General features: G+C 49.3%; 1 protein-coding gene across 1 annotated transcript in view; it reads left to right on the forward strand.

The window, feature by feature from the left end:
• The first annotated feature begins 13531 nt into the window (after positions 1-13531).
• RETREG1 (reticulophagy regulator 1) overlaps positions 13532-19420 on the forward strand; it is a 56141-nt gene continuing 50252 nt past the window's right edge. The window contains exons 1-3 of the mRNA XM_077353320.1: positions 13532-13866; positions 14854-14960; positions 15322-15352. Coding sequence (XP_077209435.1) covers positions 13757-13866; positions 14854-14960; positions 15322-15352 — 248 coding nt within the window. The 5' untranslated portion in view covers positions 13532-13756. The remainder of the gene's footprint in view (positions 13867-14853; positions 14961-15321; positions 15353-19420) is intronic.

The raw sequence follows: 19420 nt of genomic DNA on the forward strand, positions 1-19420 counted from the left end.
ATATGTGATGAAAGAAATCACGGGGGAAATGGTGATGTGTCTGTCCTTTGTAGCAAGTAGCCCCCACCCCACCCCGATACATTTTCTGACCAACATTTACATGAAGGGCAGCAGGTTTCTGCTCCTTCACAGGAAAGTGAGAATGGGGGCCGCAAAAAAAAAAAAAATAAACTAACCATATTGGAGTACAACAAAAAATGAGGCCAGAGCACCTTTAAGATCAACCAAGATTTGATTGTGTGCAGGCCCTCTGCCTCGGACGAAATGGAACAAGGATCATAAGCGTTCAGATTAATTTGGATATTATGACCCAGTTTACTAATTTGCCATTAATTTACTTTTGCCTTATGTCTGTATGCTTATGATCCTTGTTCCACTTGGTGTGAGGCAGAGGGCCTGCACCCAAAAGCCCACGCCTGGAATCAATCTTGGTCTCAGAGATGCCTGAGTGGACTCACTTTTTGTTGTGCTATCTCAGACCAACAGGGCCACTCACTGGAATCTGATACTGGAGGACAGCTTGAATCCCAGAACATTTCAAAGACCACATTCCACTCCCACCCCTCTTCCAGGGTATAAACATTCCTGAATCAACACTTGGGGTGTTTCCGCACAAGGACCAAGGTTGCCAATTGGTCCCACAAAGTGGAAACGCTATTTTTAAAAGTGCAATCTCGGCGTTATGCATACCTGCTTTTTTAGTGGAATTCTGTAGCGTTTCATTCGTTTCCCACAGGTTTCCAGTCTTGCAAAAATCGCTAGACAGGAAGCGATTTTTTCTGTGCTTTGTCCCGCCCCTGGCAGTCAATCAAACGAACAGCCAATGGGCGGTTGTTATCATGCTCCGGGAAAGCCCCTTTCCCTTTAAGAAAAGTTAAAAAAAAAAAGTTGCAACGAATATGCATTAATTCGTTGCAATGGAGAGACCCATCTAGCTGGCAGCTGGCGTGTGAGCTGGCGATTCATCGTTGCCACGCTCCCCCAAGTGAAAAGAAAAATACCCCCCCCTGCACATGTGTGTTTCTCAGCTGAAAATAAAGAGAACTTGCAAACAGGGGGCTATGTTGTGCTTGGGGGACTTAGGGAAACTTTAAAGCACTTCTGTGGAGGGACTGTAGCTAGAGAAGCCTCGCTGGGTGAATGAAGGCTCACTGGTTCGTTGCTTTCTGCTCGCTCTAAGAAAAAAAAAAGGCGATCGCTTCGCCGGAAGTTCGGAGGAGAGAACCAGAGGGAGGGACTTTGTTAGAACTGCAACAATGGGAACGCACAGGTCTTTTTCGCTAGTGTTATAGATTGTTTGCAAGAGTGTTGAGCTTTTCGGAGGGTGAATCCACTTTTCCCAATTGTCCTTTAAGCGCTACAATGAATCACTGTTTGCGGGACTGTTTCAGGAGTGTGGCAGATTGTGTGCGACGTCTTGTGGAACTGCAAATTAGTAGCGTTTACAATTTGCAAGCCTTCTGCTACATTAAAGTTGTGCGGAATGGCCCCTGCTTTCGCAGCCTTGAATGAGCAAGAAGATCCACCAGGCGTTATCAGTTCAGAGGGGGGCCAGTCAGAGCCAGGAGGACACAGAGGTGAAGCAGAAAACATCAGCTTATTTATTTTATCATAAGGTCAAAGACCAGCAAATCACACATCATCAGCTTGAACAGAGCTAAGAAATGCACAGAGGTGGGAAATTTATATTTGGAAGGAGGTAAATCCTCTTAAGACTGGGAGGAGGGTTATTCTGAATCTTTTATTGAATCCAAGTTTAGCAATCTCTAGTTATCCTTTGACAATTCTCTGTAGAACGGACACTCTAGGTCAGGCATGGAATGTCTGGGAGGACATGTTCTCGCACTTGTTTCTGATTTTTAGAACATCCATCAGCTGACATTTTTGTTGCCTTCTGTTGGAGGACAGCAGAGCCCACCAAGGCCATTGTGCATGTATTTGGAGGCTTCTGGGCGGCAAGTGCTGCTTCCAGGGCCATGGAACCCATTTTGCTGAGATGCACAAAATCAGAGGGTCCCCCCTCCCCACTGCAGCTGCGTAGGCCTGCTGTGGCTGGCCAGGTCTCTTTTAGGGAATGAGTTCTGTGTAGGAAGTCTCCATGGCCTGTGCTGAAGAACTTGTTGCCTGGAGAATGAGATTTTAAAATGGGGACTTTGAAACTTCTGAAGGTAATGAGTGCACTTTGGATTTTCATCTGACTGTGCTGGACAAGGCACAGAGGAAACCAGCTGTGAGTGACCTGTGGGAGAAAGGATTCCTTGCTCACAGGCAAACAGAAGAAAAGGTATAGTTTTGGGTGGGGTGGCATATGTTTCAGAGGCTGGCCTGAATTTGTCTGGTCAGGTTGGATAAGAACAGTAATCTTCCCCCTCAAACTAGCTTCCAGTTGGGAGTGTGTCCTGTTCAGGCAGAAATGCTAAGATATATTAATGAATGACACCGAGAGGGAACTGTGTGTCAAAATAAAAAGAATACTAGAGAGTACCACACTGTATAACTGTAATGGACAAAGACAAAGAGTTGATCTATGCCTTCCTTAGTTTCTGACAGGAGGGTCATGTCACCAGCATACCGAAGATTATTTATATTCCTTCCTCCAAACTTCATTCCAGTGTCTCAGACAACTGAGAGCACGTGGAGAGAGCTACTGGGGAGAGTTGCTGCTGACCAGGTGAGGCTATTGTTCTGCCTGGGTGAGGTGATTGCTGGGTAATTGTTGGGAGGCTTAAAAAGGGCTGCTCCTCACCAGAGGCGCGAGCCTTTGGCGCGAGCCGAAGAGCGAGAGAGACAAAGGGCTCTTGGCCTGTGGCTCTTGGCCTGGGGTTCTTGGCCGAGCAATTAGAATCAGTAGATTATATCAGTAGATTATATTTCCCTAGTACTTGCACTGCCTAGACATTACAATGGACCTCCAGGACACTCATCCCATCATCTGCAGTGAGTGTGACATGATTGCCTTCCTCCCAGAAGACAAGATGGACTTCAGCTGCCCCAAGTGTAAGCTAGTAAGACTTTTGGAGGAAAAGATTAGGGGACTAGAAAACAGAATTATTACTCTGACCCAAAGTAAGAAAGGGGAGGCGTTCGTAGTCCAGAGCTCTGCAACATGGAATAAAGAGAATAAAGAGAATACAACCAGTCCTGAAGAGGACAAGGAGATTGACCACAATAGGGAGCCTCTGCAGGCAGTTCGGAAAAAGACTGAACGGCGAAGGGCGAGACAGTTCTCGGGGCCTTTGGAGCTCCAGAATAGATTTCAGGCCCTTGCAGAGGAGGTGCAAGGGTCACCAAGGGAAGAGGTCCCAAAACAAACTCTAAGACAAAGGGAAGAGGCCACGGGGACAGAAGGAAATGGAGTTGAGAAGAAAAAAAAAAGGAGAGTACTGGTAATTGGAGACTCCCTGCTAAGAGGAATGGATCGCCATGTGGCTGGGCCCGACCCCCTAACCCGAGAGGTGTGTTGCTTGCCAGGGGCGAAAATTAAAGATGTTTCAGAAAGGCTGCCCAAACTCCTCAAATCTACGGATCGCTACCCATTTGTGATGGTTCATGTGGGAACGAATGACATGTCCCTGAATACCATCGCTCCTATTAAAAAAGACTATCAAGATCTGGGGAGGAAGCTCAAGCAAATGGGGGCACAAGTGGTATTCTCTTCAATCTTGCCTGTCAAGGGAAGAGGAATGCATCGGGAGAGGAAGATAATGGAGGTGAATCACTGGCTGCGTAGTTGGTGCCGGCAGGAGAGATTTGGTTTCTGGGACCATGGGATAGGCTTTCTTGAGGAAGGCCTACTAGCACCTGATGGACTGCACTTATCGAAACTGGGAAAGAATGTGTTTGGCAGGAACCTGGGGAGATTCATCAGGAGAGCTTTAAACTAAAGCCACTAGGGGAAGGAGACGATCAACATAGGGAGTGTATGGAAGGAAAACGATCGGAGTAAGCCCAACCGGCAAGGCCAGCTCATAGGGAACCAAAAGTAAAAGGATTCAGTTGTCTTTATACTAACGCCCAAAGCATGGGCAATAAAAAGGAAGAGCTGGAACTTCTCATGCTGATGGAAAGGTATGATCTAGTAGGCATCACAGAAACTTGGTGGAATGATTCTCATGACTGGAATGTAATGGTGGATGGATATGAACTGTTCAGAAAAAACAGAATAGATCGAAGAGGTGGAGGAGTGGCACTGTATGTGAGGAAAGGGCTTACCTGTCAGGAAATTCTAGTGAAGGAGAGCATATCTGCAGTGGAAAGCATCTGGGTGAAAATAAGCGAGGGGAAAACAAACAGTGTGGTGGTTGGTGTCTGCTACCGACCGCCTGACCAACGAGAGGATGTGGATGCTGCACTTTGTGAGCAGCTTGAGAAAATATCCAAACGGCAGGACCTTGTCATCATGGGTGACTTCAATTTCCCAGATGTGTGCTGGGAAACTAACTCTGCGAAGCGTCCTCAGTCATGCAAGTTTCTGACCTGCCTGGCTGACAATTTCATTTATCAAATGGTAGATGAACCCACAAGAGGTTCAGCCATACTGGACTTAATACTGACCAACAGGCAAGAGTTGGTGGATGAGGTGAAGGAGGTGGGGACCCTAGGGGGAAGTGACCATGTCCTCATAGAATTCCTTTTGAGATGGGGAGCCAAGGAAGCTTGTAGCCAGACGCGGATGTTGGATTTTCATAGGGCAAACTTTAATAAACTCAGAGACATGATGAGTGTCATACCATGGACGAGAATGCTGGAAGGGAAGGGAGCATGTGAAGGGTGGGTGCTACTCAAACAAGAGCTATTGCATGCTCAATCAATGACTATTCCAGAAATACGAAAACACTGCAGGAGCTCTAAGAAGCCTATTTGGATGAACAGAGAACTTCAAGAGGAACTAAGAAAGAAAAGGAAAATGTTCAGGAAATGGAGGGAAGGACAGAGCTCTAAAGAAGAGTACCTACAGGTTACTAGGCACTGTAGATCAATCATCAGAAAGGCCAAAGCTGAGAGTGAGCTAAGATTGGCCAGGGAAGCCCATTGTAACAAGAAAAGATTTTTCAGTTATGTGAGGAGCAAACGTAAAGTCAAGGAGGCAATAGGCCCACTGTTGGGTGCAGATGGACAAACTCTAACGAAAGATGCAGAGAAAGCAGAAAGGCTTAGTGCCTATTTTACATCAGTTTTTTCCCACAGGTCAAAGTGTTTAGGCACATCTAGAGATGGCTGTAGCCAAAGGATAGTGTCTGGGTGGCAGGTTAACATGGATAGAGAGGTTGTCGAGAGGCATTTAGCTGCACTGGATGAGTTCAAATCCCCTGGTCCAGATGAAATGCACCCGAGAGTACTCAAAGAACTTTCCAGAGAACCTGCACAGCCCTTGTCCATCATCTTCGGAACCTCTTTAAGGACTGGAGATGTCCCGGAGGACTGGAAAAGAGCAAACGTTATTCCGATCTTCAAAAAAGGGAGGAAGGATGACCCGGGAAACTACAGACCAGTGAGTCTGACCTCTGTTGTGGGGAAGATAATGGAGCAGATATTAAAGGGAGCGATCTGCAAACATCTGGAGGACAATTTGGTGATCCAAGGAAGTCAGCATGGATTTGTCTCCAACAGGTCCTGCCAGACCAATCTAGTTTCCTTTTTTGACCAAGTAACAGGTTTGCTGGATCGGGGAAATTCGGTTGATGTCATTTACTTGGATTTTAGTAAAGCTTTTGACAAGGTTCCCCATGATGTTCTGATGGATAAGTTGAAGGACTGCAATCTGGATTTTCAGATAGTTAGGTGGATAGGGAATTGGTTAGAGAACCGCACTCAAAGAGTTGTTGTCAATGGTGTTTCATCAGACTGGAGAGAGGTGAGTAGCGGGGTACCTCAGGGCTCGGTGCTCGGCCCGGTACTTTTTAACATATTTATTAATGATCTAGATGAGGGGGTGGAGGGACTACTCATCAAGTTTGCAGATGACACCAAATTGGGAGGACTGGCAAATACTCCAGAACAGTGGTCCCCAACCTTTCCGAGGCTGGGGACCGGCAGGGCATCGGGCCGCGCCCCCGCGGACCGCGCCCGTGCGGGCCACGCCCGCGGATCGGGCCGCGCCCGCGGGCCGCGCCCACGCCGCGCCCGCGGATCGGGCCGCACCCGAGCCGCGCCCGCGAGCCGCGCCCACGGGCCGCACCCGCGGATCGGGCCGAGCGGGCGTGGCCCGCACAGGCGCGGCCCGGCCCTGATTCCCTCTCCCCGCCTCCCGCAGTAAGAAGCTTCCCGGGCCGCAAGCTTGCGGCCTGGGAAGTTTTTTACTGCGGGGGCGGGGCGGGGAGAGGGAGCCGCGGCCCGGTGCCATGGCCTTTGCGGCCCGGCACCGGGCCGTGGCCCGCAGGTTGGGGACCACTGCTCCAGAAGATAGAGACAGAGTTCAACGAGATCTGAACACAATGGAAAAATGGGCAAATGAGAACAAGATGCAATTTAATAAAGATAAGTGTAAAGTTCTGCATCTGGGTCAGAAAAATGAAAAGCATGCCTACTGGATGGGGGATACGCTTCTAGGTAGCACTGTGTGTGAACGAGACCTTGGGGTACTTGTGGATTGTAAACTAAACATGAGCAGGCAGTGTGATGCAGCGGTAAAAAAGGCAAATGCCATTTTGGGCTGTATCAACAGAGGCATCACATCAAAATCACAAGATGTCATAGTCCCATTGTATACGGCACTGGTCAGACCACACCTGGAGTACTGTGTGCAGTTCTGGAGGCCTCATTTCAAGAAGGACGTAGATAAAATTGAAAGGGTACAGAGGAGAGCGACGAAGATGATCTGGGGCCAAGGGACCAAGCCCTATGAAGATAGGTTGAGGGACTTGGGAATGTTCAGCCTGGAGAAAAGGAGGTTTAGAGGGGACATGATACCCCTCTTTAAGTATTTGAAAGGTTGTCACTTGGAGGAGGGCAGGATACTGTTTCTGTTGGCTGCAGAGGAGAGGACACGCAGTAATGGGTTTAAACTTCAAGTACAACGATATAGGCTAGATATCAGGAAAAAGTTTTTCACAGTCAGAGTAGTTCAGCAGTGGAATAGGCTGCCTAAGGAGGTGGTGAGCTCCCCCTCACTGGAAGTCTTCAAGCAAAGGTTGGATACACACTTTTCTTGGATGCTTTAGGATGCTTAGGGCTAATCCTGCGTTGAGCAGGGGGTTGGACTAGATGGCCTGTATGGCCCCTTCCAGCTCTATGATTCTATGATTCTGTGAGTTATAGATTGTAGTGTCCAGGATCCTCATGGCAATACCTTGGAGGGCCCACATTCAGCCTATGCTTGGGCAAGTACACTAGCTCCCTGCTGAATTCCAGATCAGGCTTAAAGTTTTGGTACTTACTGTTAAGGCCATCTGCAGACTGGGTCCAGCATACCTGCCTCACTGCTAATGCTCCCCAAAGAGCATTGCACTTGGCCAGTTCCACAGGGTTTTTCTGCCGAGCTTTTGGTTGGGATCAGTGAGCTGGGAAACCTCTACTGGGCCCCCTCTAGAACCCCATCATAAATGCCCAATAAGAACATCTAGAGAGAACCAGAAGACCAAACTGCTGCCAATTAAATGTTTTAAATACAAGTTTATAATGTATGTTAAAAATTTTATGAGAATAATGTTTAGTCTGAACTGTAATTTGTACTCAATTATGACGTTCACCACCCTGAGCCGTTTCTGGGCAGTATACAAATTAAGTAAATAATAATAGTAATAATAACATTAAAATGTGGAATTTGCTGCTGGGGATGTGGTGATGACTACAGTAGTAAACAGCTTTAAACGAGGATTCCATCCATTCAGGGAGGATAAGTCTATCAATGGCTACTAGCCAAGGTGGTCGAGGGAAACCTCCCCATTCAGGAGACAATGTCAGGGGAAGGCCTTAATCTCTTTCCCGTTATTCACTCTCCAGAGGAACTAGTTGGCCACAGTGTGAGAAGACAGGATGCTGGACTAGATGGACCCTCACTGATCTGACCCAGCAGGGCTGTTCTGCTGTTCTTCAGAACTACCTGCTTGGTTCTGATGTTCAGAAAAAAGAAAGTATCTGAACTGAATCCAGTACTGACAATACTTTTGTTCTTCTGAGCTATGGTGCAAAGCAAAATGATTACTGCTACTTTTCACAGTTGCACGCTAGCTTGCTCAAAGCAGGAAGCCTACTGCAGAAAGAGAGCACCACAAAGACCGTTTATGCTCTGGAGCAGGGGTCCCCAACCTTTTTATCACCGGGGACCACTCAACGCCTTTTACTGAGGCCCAGTGGGGGGGGGGTAGTTTACTCCTCTACTCTCAACCACTGCCCTAATGCTCTCTGATCGCTATGGTAATGTTTAAATATCCCTTCAAAATAAGATACAGACACGCCACAACAATGAAGTGTGTTGTAAAGGGCTGGGGGGGATGAAGTAAAGGGCTGGGGGGGGGGGAGAAGGCATCCTCCGGGGCCCACCTCCACTTAGTTGAAGGACCACATGTGGTCCGCGGCCCACAGGTTGGGGATCGCTACTCTGGAGGTTTCATGCTGGGCTGCTGCCTGGAGTTTTAGTCGTGGCAGGTTGTCCCACCTCAGGCTGATGGTGGGTGAGTTCTAGAAAGTCTTTTTCCAATAATGGTAAAATAACATTGACAGCCCAGAAGCTCCATAATATATTCTCTGAAGAGAGAAGAGAGCTGTTTTTGTACTCTGCTTGACCGTTTACACACTGGAGGTTTCATGCCGGGCTGCAGGCTGGAGCTTTAGTCGTGGCAGGTTGCCCCACCTCTTCCTGCACCTGCACGGGCGGAGCATTTGGCCCAGTGCTCCTCATCCGCCCCCAATTTGAGCTCCTGCATGGGAGTTGGGGCACTGAAGTTCCCTGTGCATAAACAATCCTTTTCACTGCTGGAAGGAGTCTCCCAGTGGCTTACAATCACCTTCCTTTCCTCTCCCCACAACACCCTATGAGGTAGGTGGGGCTGAGGATGCCAATTCTTTACCACTCCTATGCCAAGCAGACTTGCAGCTTGCAGCACACAATTGTCAAGAACAAAGCCTCCCCCCTCACTGGGCTCTGCGATTTGAATTATGGGAGCAGAATGTTGAAATGTGGACAAACTTTCTGCTTATCTGCTTCATTTGTTAAAATAAGAAGAAGAGTTGGTTCTTATATGCCGCTTTTCCCTACCCGAAGGAGGCTCAAAGCGGCTTACAGTCGCCTTCCCATTCCTCTCCCCACAACAGACACCCTGTGGGGTGGGTGAGGCTGAGAGAGCCCTGATATCACTGCCCGGTCAGAACAGCTTTATCAGTGCCAAGTGAGCCCAAGGTCACCCAGCTGGCTGCATGTGGGGGAGCGCAGAATCGAACCCGGCATGCCAGATTAGAAGTCTGCACTCCTAACCACTACACCAAACTGGCTCCTACAATGCAAAATTCCTCCTACAATGCAAAAGGTTTGTCATTTGTAAATGATGGCAGTTTGTTTGGGAAAAGGAAGATATGCATAGACCTAGGTTATCAGGTTTATGCATACTTGTATCCCAAAGACCTTTTATATTTTGATTTTATTTTCAGAGCTTTTACAAGGTACTTTTTCAGCACATCAGCAGTTCCTGAGGGAAACATTCAGGAGTGGAGTCTAAATCATGACAGTCAGGAGCTTGGGGTTCAACAGAAGGCAGCTGGCAGTGTGTTAAGGAGGAGCACTGGTTTGCAGAAGTGGCCTCAGTGTATTTCAACTGATCTCATGTATGCATTTGGCATTCCCCTGATCCAGCAAGATACACTTTCTCGAAAAAAGAGATAAGGTTGGTCTGACATGACCTGTTCTTGCAGAACCCGTGCTGAGTCTTAGAAATCACAGCTCTCAGTTCCAGCTGCTCAAGGACCGAGTGTTTGATGATTTGTTCCAAAATTTTGCCAGCTACAGATGTCAAGCTGACGGGTCATTAGTTACCCGGATCCTCCTTTTTCCCATTTTTGAAGATGGAGACATTTGCCCGCCTCCAATCATCTGACACCTCACCTGCTCTCCAAGAAGTGTTAAAAAGAATGGACAGAGGTTCAGAGATGACATCCACACGTTCTTTTAGTACCCTTTTAGTCCAACACTCTGGGTCACACAGTGGCCCAAAGCGAGGTACATAATCTGACACATGCAAATTCTTAAAGACTGAAGTTATTCGATCTCTTTTTGAGGAATGCCTCAAACTTTACTCACAGCAGATGGGTGTGGCTTCACGAGAGCCTCCCATCCCATCTCCTTCTTCATGGTGAATGTCTTTTGGAAATTGTTCATCTCTCTCTCTCTGTCACGCACACACACACGAACATTTTTGAAAAGAGCAAAAGTCCAGCATCACCTTAAAGACTAATAAAATTTGTCACAGGGGATGCACTTTCATGCAGCAGAGGTCCTCCTGTGGCTAGAAGCCACAAGCTGTAGCTGGAACACCCTGTCTGAGGCAGTGATGCTGTCTGCTTGGTACTTGTGGATTTATTTTACTGAAGCATGGGGTTTTACTTGGTCTGGGAGTGGCAGCTAAGAAATCAAATGAAAAATAAAAACTAGGAAGGCAACAGTGGAGGGGCTTCTATCTATCATCTATCAATCGATCCATCGATTAATCAATCGATTTGTATCCTGCCACTCCCACTAGCAGTGGCTTGTGGCAGGTAACATTTGTCTGCACAATAAAAGCACATTAAAACAGTTAAAACCCCATTAAATAACCCTAGAGGGCAACAAACCTTCCACTGCTCAGCAGACTCCTTTAAAAAATACCTAAGGGGAAATGCAGGGTAGCCAGATGGATTGGCTGGCTCCAGGAGGGGCCCAGTTCTTCCTTGCTCTGGCCTCAACCGAACACCTGGAAGAAGAGACCTGTCTCACAGGCCCTGCTGAACTGGGCTAGTTCCGCCAAGGCCCTCAGCTATCCCGGGAGCTCATTCCACTAAGTCAGAGCCAGGACCGAAAAGGCTGTAGCTCTGGTTGAGGCCAGGTGAACTTCCCATGGGCCAGGGACCTCCAACAGATTCGCACCTGCAAACCGCAGCGCCCTGCAGGGGGCATAAGGAAATAGGCAGTCCCGCAGATATGTGGGGCCCAGGCCTCAGGTGGGCTTAAAGGTTAAAACCAAAACCTTGAACCTGATCCAGGCTGCAACCGGCAACTAATGCAGTTGCCTCAGCACTGGCTGGATATGGGCCCTCCAAGCTGTTCCTGTGAGGACTCTAGCAGCAGCAGTTTACACCAGCTGCAATTTACGTGTCAGGGACAAGGGTAGGCCCATGTAGATCAAGTTACCAAAGTCCAGTCTGGAGTAGGGTTGGCTGCTTCGGCTGCCGAAGCACCCAACCCTAAGGTGACAATTGTATGGATGACTGTAGCCAAGCAATCCCATCGGACAGTTAAGGCACTATTAGCCTCATTTGGCGTAGGCAGAAAAATGCCCTCTGGTCTACTCCCATGACCTGGGCCTCCACTGATCAGGAAGCATCCAAGATCACCCCCTGACCAGCGTGGGCAAACCTGCTTCCTGGTCTGTCACCTTCCTGCCCGCCCACAGGAGGGGTTGAGTTTCTGGCGACTCTCTCTAACCCTCCAGCTATGACTTCCAAACAGCTGGCAAAAGTATCCAAAGGGGGGTCTGGGCAGCCGTCCCTCAGGAGAAAGAGCTACATATTGGCGACAGGCTAGCCCAGACCAGCTGGTCCACAGGGCGCACGAAGATGTCAAGCAGAGTAGGGGAGATGGCCACACCCTGAGGAACCCCACAAGGGAATTGATAGGGATGCAACAACTCTTCCCCCACTGCCACTTTGTGTATCCAGTTCTAGAGAAAGGGGTGAAGCCACTGAAGGGCTGTCCCCCGAATCCTGCAAAGTGACAGGCTAACTACTTGTGGTCGGCCATGTCAAATGTGGCCTGTGGATCCAGCAATGGTTTCTTTAATAGAGGGCAGACATTGCCCACTTCAGCACCTCTGGGAACTCCACAGTAGATAAGGAGAGGTTGACAATATTACCCAGGGGGCCTTCTATCTACTGTACAATTGTCTTGATCATCCAGGATAGACAAAGATCAAGGGGACAAGTGGTTGTCCTCACTGACCGTAGCAATTTGTCCACTTCGGTGACAGAGAGCCGAAAGAAAATAATAAACGTATCCCCCTGATTTGGCCAAGGGGACTTTCTGTGTCAACTGTGGAAGAAAGGCCACGGTGGAGCAATGAACATTTATCTGCAAAAAGGTCACTAATGCATCACAGCGTGATTTAAATTGGCTAGAATTCTGGAGCGGTAAGCAACCCAACTAACCTAAATAATAGTGCCAGGCAAGAGCCAGTAAATGCAATTTCAGTAGTAAAAACCTCATGTTCTGGAGTTCTAGCACCGCTGGTGGACCTCCTAATGGTCCCTGGGCTTTAGCCATTGTGAGACCCAGAGTATTGGACTGGATGGGCTGTTGAACTGACCCAACCTGGCTTCACTTAAATTCCTATGAGGGAACTCTGCCTCGGTCAGTGAAGCTTTGTCCCCCAGGCAGAGTCTTCCATCTATCCCTTGAGCTAATAATCACTGATGGGCCTCTGCTCTATACGGTGACTCAGTTCCTTCATCCTTATCCATGGTTCCTCTATATATTTGTGAAACAGCCTGGGGGGGTGAAACGTGTCCAGCTGTCCGAGTTGGAATAGGACCAATCAGGGTGCAGCCTCATTGGCCCTGCCCCTACAGCTCCCCCCCTGGATGCTAGCCACCTTCCTCTCAGAGAGAGACACACACCCTGCCAGACTGAACATGAGCCCTCATTCCCTATCACTCCTGCTGCAAGGGAGGCTGAGAGAGACACAGAGAGAGCTGCCCCAAGCTGCTGCCCCAAGCTTCCCTCCTAAGAATGAGCCCTACTTACCTGCTGTGGCTTCTGCTGCCACGGAGAGTCACAGAGAGAGCCACTCCTGCTGAAACCGAGGGAGAGAGATGGAAACAGAGAGCTGCCCCAAACTGCACACCAGCCCTGCTTCCGTCCTACAAACCAGCCCTGATTACCTGCTATGCCTCCTGCTTTGAGGCACACAGAGAGACATGCAAAGAGAGGGAGCCACAGAGAGAGATCTGCACCTCCCGGTGTCCCGTGGCTCCTAGGGTCCATTGCATTCCTGGTTACAATGGGCTTTCTTGCTAGTAGGAACATAAGTGAAGCCGGGGGGGGGGGCTCGGCCCACCTGGTCCTACATTCTGAGTCCCAAAGAGAGTCAAAGCACCTTTATTGGCCTAACAAAAGCATTTGTGTCAAAAGAAGACGAGGTATTTAAAATCCCACTTTGTCTGAAGTGGGAACATTTGCAGCAGCTTCGGCTCCTTGAGGGTTGGCCTCTGCTGGCGGACCTCCGGGCGGCCCTCGGGTTTGGCCATGGAGCGAGCTCTGTCCTGGCCGGCCACGGGAAGGTTTGGGAGTCAGCCTGGCTTGGGCTGCCCGCCCTGGCGCAGGCGCACTCCGGCCCCACGACACGGCCGCTCCGTGTCCACCGCGGGCCAGGCGACCGGGAGGGAGGCGGGGATCGGGGCCGCGCTTTCCCGCCCACAGCCGGCCCCGCCCCCTCGCGGGCGCGTCCTCCCGCCCCTTCGCCCAATCGCCGCGCAGGAGAGGCGGGGCGCCGGCGCGGTCCCCGGATGTGGCTGGCTGGCCGCCGGCCGGGCCTGCTTGGTGCTGGCGGGCCTGGCGGCGCCGGGAGACGCCACGATGAGCGGCCCAAGGGAGGAGGCGCCGCCCGGCCCCGGCCCCGGCCCCGGCCCCGGCCCCGGCCCTCTGCGCGCCCTCGCCGCCTTCCTCGGCGCCAACCTGCTCTTCTGGTGAGCCGCGAGGGAAGCCTCTGAGGCGAGGGGCCTCTGGCGAGGGCGGAGCTCCGGGCCCCCCCTCCCTCCCTCCCTCCCGGCAGGAGCCCCCCTCGCGTGGGCGGCGGGCCTGGGGGCGCGAGTGTTGCGCCTCGGCTGCCCGCCTGGCTGCGGCCCCTCGAGACCTCTGCTGTCCTGGGGGGGCCGCGGCCAGTGTAAGGAAGCCTAGAGTGGGGGGGGGAGGGGGCTGGGCATGCGCACAAACGAGGGCCTCTCCCTGCCCGGAGGGCATCTCCTCGCTCCCTCGTTGCCTCTGCTCGGCAGCCGCTGCAGAGAGGAACTGAGGGCTCGTTGAAGTGGGTGCAGCCGGGCCCTTGCAGATGGGAAAGGCCCCACTCCCGGGGGACTTCCTGCCGGGCGGCCTGCTCGGGAACCAGCCAGGAAGCGGCAGGCCTGCATCGCCCCAGGCGCCCGTAGTTAGGCCAAGCAGAACAGAAACATCCCATATTTCCCCCATTCTGGATGTCGCTGCGGCCCTTGAGGCACTCGGGGTTTAGGGAGGCTTTTGCTATTAAGGAAAATGTTAGTTTAAACGTGGCCCTTCCTCAGAGATCGATGTCAATTTGAGCAGGGGTAGTCAGCCTGTGGTCCTCCAGATGTTCACGGACTACAATTCCCATGAGCCCCTGCCAGTGTTTGCTGGCAGGGGCTCATGGGAATTGTAGTCTATGATCATCTGGAGGACCACAGGTCCACTACCCCTGAATTTGAGGATGGGAAGGAGAGAGAGAGAGAGAGATCTGTTTCTTCAGTAATGCCTAATCAGTTTCCCCCTCAGTTCGACACTTCATGAGAGGTCTAACCTGACTCACAACCTCACCAACAGAACCAGTGGCTTTTTTAATAGCCCAGCTCTGCACTTGCGGTTCCACATGGAAAGGGGAAGCCTTCTTTCATCTGCACATTTAAATGATTTTGCTCCCCCCCCCCCCTTTCCCCATCAAGGTTCCTTGCACTGACTCCTTGGAGACTGTATCACTTGGTTTCACTCATACTCCTTGGAATCGTCGTAATGCAGCTAATGGAGGACCTGGTGTTGTCCAGGGTCAGAGGTAAGGCAGGGCTTCAGAGTTTGGAGGAAAATGATCTTGGGCATGCCGATAAATACGTGGGTGATCAAAAAACAGGCTGTTTTTTATTTTGCGAAAGGGATACTTCTTGGATTAAAGTTGCATAGAGATGTCTCTCTCCATACCTAGACAACCCAGAGGCTCGCTTTAAGCATGCCCCAGAGGATTTGCATGTACTAGTGTGTCTGTGGGGGGACGGGGATGACTCTCTACGTCTCCAGAACCGCATGCCTCATTTCTGCAACTCTTCTATTGCAGTAGGAGAAAGTTCACACGTAGTGTAAACACACAACCATGTGAAGGAGAAATCCTCTTATACTGATTATTCATATTTTGATTTCAGGCGCCCAGTTATGGCGAAGCTTCACTGTCAGGTAAGTGGTAATAACTGTCCCGTGCTTTTTAACTCTTCATTTTGCTGGAGGCTTCTAAGGATTGCACTTGCAAGACTGAACCTTCTTTTGGATTGAGAGTATAGCAAAAAACAAGCTCTACGTTATTACTGGTGAAGAGAGTGGTATGGAAACTGGATTACAGTTACTGAGCACTACATTTTCAGGAACCTCCTGACAATTTTTCTGAGGAGCACAACTTGCCAAAAACTGCTCTAAATTAATGTTCCTTTTTATCTTTCTTTGTTAATGATGTAGAATACTGGCAAAATAGTAATTTTATTATCGCCTGCCCTTCCTGTAAGTCTCAGGGCAGGAAACATCAAATGATCAAATGCAACCGTATCCCCATACATCTGCTAGTGGATGTAGCTGTTGGGGAGAGTTTCTTTCTTTCGGAAGGTGGATCTGTTCTTCATGTTCTCTCAGATGTTTTCCCAGGAGGAGATGCCAACAAATTGATGTTGTAGGATGTTGCAGTATTAGTTTCTTGGTTTTGAAAAGTTCTCTACTTGATAGCCTGTGTTCATTCTCAGCTTGATTTTTAAAGTTAGTTGTTTTAATTAATCAGACATCTGATCTCATTACTGATGCAGCACGGACAACCAGGCACACCGTCTCTTTGCTTGAATTGCTGTTGGGCCTTTCTTCTCCCTGGATGGTTGTAGTGGTTAGAAGTGCAGACTTCTAATCTGGCATGCCAGGTTTGATTCTGCGCTCACCCACATGCAGCCAGCTGGGTGACCTTGGGCTCACCACGGCACTGATAAAACTGTTCTGACCGAGCAGTGAAATCAGGGCTCTCTCAGCCTCACCCACCTCACAGGGTGTTTGTAGTGGGGAGAGGAAGGGAAGGCGGTTGTAGGCTGCTTTGAGACTCTTGGGTAGAGAAAAGCGGCATAGAAGAACCAACTCTTCTTCTGATGATGCTCATGCAGTCTTGCTTTCTAGTACCAGGGGTTGGAATAACTTTACAAGTTGCCTATCAGAGTCAGTACTGATGTGCTGTAATGGCTGCTTGTTCCACAGGAATCAGCTGTTCACTGATGAATTTGGGAAAGTTTACTATTCCATAGTTGTGTGGCTTTTTTGCAAAGCTAGATGCTACATCTTTAGATTAGAAGGCTTTCTTCTCATATACTTACTAAATGTTTCCTTTGGGATTAGTTCTGTTTGCCCCCCTCTGAAGCATTTGAGCATTGCACTGATCCTTTTGTGTGGGACGTGGGAAAGGGCATTTCAGGAAGGTGTTTAGTTGAGATTTGAAGAAACAAGCAGAATAACTGGGTGAGGAGCCTTTGCCCAAACATCTCTACAAAGAGCTTTTAAAATATTGTACCCCCAGGTTTTAGCATCAAGGTTGAATAAAAACATAGCTGTTGTTTTGAGCCTGGAGGAGAGAAACAGACTCCTCTCATTCTGTTCTTTTGAATGAGTGAAAGTGTAGTACTTTGCAAGAGCTGTTACCAGTTATTCTGCGGAGCAGAAGTGGGTTGCATGTCTTTTTGTGCACTCTGTCATTCACTTTCTGCGGCCTTTTAGTTGCCTTTTTGAGTTTGGCAAACTACTTTTGTGACTGAGCTCAGCTGTAGTATCTCCCGTATCCTTTCCTCCAATTGTGTCTTAGGATCCTGTAGAGGGCAGTGGGGCATACTCAAAGCACACACTGAATCCCAGACAGAGGCTGGAGGGAGGAAAATTGCGTAGCCCAGTGTTGAGTTCTGTTGTGACTATTAACATGTTGGAATGGTGTTGTCATATGATATTTTATGCTTAAGGAACAAAATGGTTTATGCAGACATGTGGGAGGTTCAGTAGTAGGGCGGCACAATCTATTGCATTAAAGAACAGGGACAGTTTTTTCCCTGTCAAGTATACCAAATTTTGAGTGATGGGGGAAGGTATAAGGGTAAAGGTAAAGGTATCCCCTGTGCAAGCACCGAGTCATGTCTGACCCTTGGGGTGACGCCCTCTAGCGTTTTCTTGGCAGACTCAATACGGGGTGGTTTGCCAGTGCCTTCCCCAGTCCTTACCGTTTACCCCCCAGCAAGCTGGGTACTCATTTTACCGACCTCGGAAGGATGGAAGGCTGAGTCGACCTTGAGCCGGCTGCTGGGATTGAACTCCCAGCCTCATGGGCAAAGCTTTCAGACGGCTGCCTTACCACTCTGCGCCACAAGAGGCTCTGGGGGGAAGGTATACATGCCACTTTATTTATTTGAAAATTAGACTTCTTATTCTCCGCTCCCAGCCAGCTGGCTCGAGGGGAGTTACAAATGGTAAAATCCTCATCTTCACAGTAAAATAATAAAGCAAATCCCCAGTCTGAAAACCATTCCCTCCCAAGTGGTGAAACACTAAAAGCTCACCCCCCCGCCCCCCCCCCCAACAGCCTGGAGGCCTGCTGTAATCCAGAAGCCTTTCAGGGATCCAGAACTCCGTGGCCACTGCAGATCTGACTCTTCCCCCCTGTTGGGCCCGGGCTCTCAGGACACGCTTTATAGAGTCCGTGGCTGGCAGCCATTTCATTTCAGTCCACTAGTAAAAGAAAACCCTGGTCTCTCCTTGCAGGGACCGAATGGTCTTTGCAAAGGAAGCAGCTGCTTCACTTTTATGTTTTATAATTTAAAAAATCAGTTTCTTTTTGTTTGCTTTGCTGAGTTAATGTTCAGCCATTATCACAGGGCTGTTGAAGAGTTGAAGCACAGCCGAAGGTTTCAAAGGGCAGGTGGATCAAGCCGAGCACGGCTTCTGTGGGAGAGCGTGACCTTTGCCTGAATCTCAGCCAGCATTGCGTTACAAAGCACTCTCTGTGGGAATTATTTACAGAAGGGCTTGAAGCAGTGGCGGTGTGCACAACATCCGGATTGTGACGTTAGGAGGAGGGTGTGCCTCCCCTCGGCCCTTCTGATTAGTCACCAAGTTAGACAGGAATGTCCTGGCGGGACTGGATCGTAGCCTGTGAAGGCATCGCCAGAATAACATGTTTGTTTGTTCCAGAGCATTTCAACACGTCCAGGACATGTGCAGCTTTGTGCTTTATTCAGCTCTACTAGGAAACAATGTTGCAACATACTTTAAACAGAAATAAACAGGAGAGACCCCCCCCCATGTGTTTACCCACTGAAAATCTGTTGCAACTTTAAACAGCAGGGTGGGGTTTCTGTTTCTTGCATATGAGATAACTGCAATCCTCTACAAGCAGCAGATTCAGCCCCTCAAGTTCAGGCCCTCATGAGTTCTCCAGAGGCTGTTTTCCTTCCCTTCTTAATGCCACATGCAGGATATGTCCCTTACCCTTAGCCCTTAGAGACTTTCACAGGTGGGAAAAATTCATATATCGTAAGTGTCAAGGGCAGACAAAACCCACAATCAGGCTTCTATAGAAAGGAAGCTTTAATTGGAAGTAGATCTGAACACCTAAACATCAGAAGTCAAGACTGTTCAATATTGGGGGTACAAGCAGTTATCAATACAATTCTCCTGCCGAAACCAGATCCGTTCCCAACGGGAGGGGGTCACTCCTCGCCCAGGTGCCATCCCAGGCTTCCTGCCAAGGTGCCAGAGCTAGCACGGCCTTGGTCAGGCCGGCGCCCCAGGCTTCAGATAAGGGACACTGGCAACAATGTATCACAGCAGGGAGAACATGCAGTGTGAAAGCGGAGGGGGGATCAAAGGAAGGGGGGATCAAAGAGATACTACAGAGCCATAAGCCTTCTGGTTACGTGGGAAAGGCAGCAAGAGCACAGCACACAAAGGGAGTCTCTCAGGTCCGGTGGAATCAAACCTGGCAGAGAGCAGGGGACTGATCCTGACAGTAAGAAATTCTCTAGCCAGTTTAATGTAGAACACAGTTTGAGTCCAGTGGCACCTTTAAGACCAAAGTTTTTTTATGTATGATAATATCTTTGAAGAAGTGTGTGTGCACCTGAAAGCTTATATTTAACTCTTGCTACTGCATTCAAACTTTGTTATAGACAGAATTTCTCACATTTAAATAATGAATATATAAATATGCTGTATATGTCTACTGTATTTACATGAGTGGAG

The sequence above is a fragment of the Paroedura picta genome, chromosome 9 (genome assembly GCF_049243985.1).
Source record: "Paroedura picta isolate Pp20150507F chromosome 9, Ppicta_v3.0, whole genome shotgun sequence".
In the NCBI taxonomy this organism is placed as follows: Eukaryota; Metazoa; Chordata; class Lepidosauria; order Squamata; family Gekkonidae; genus Paroedura; species Paroedura picta.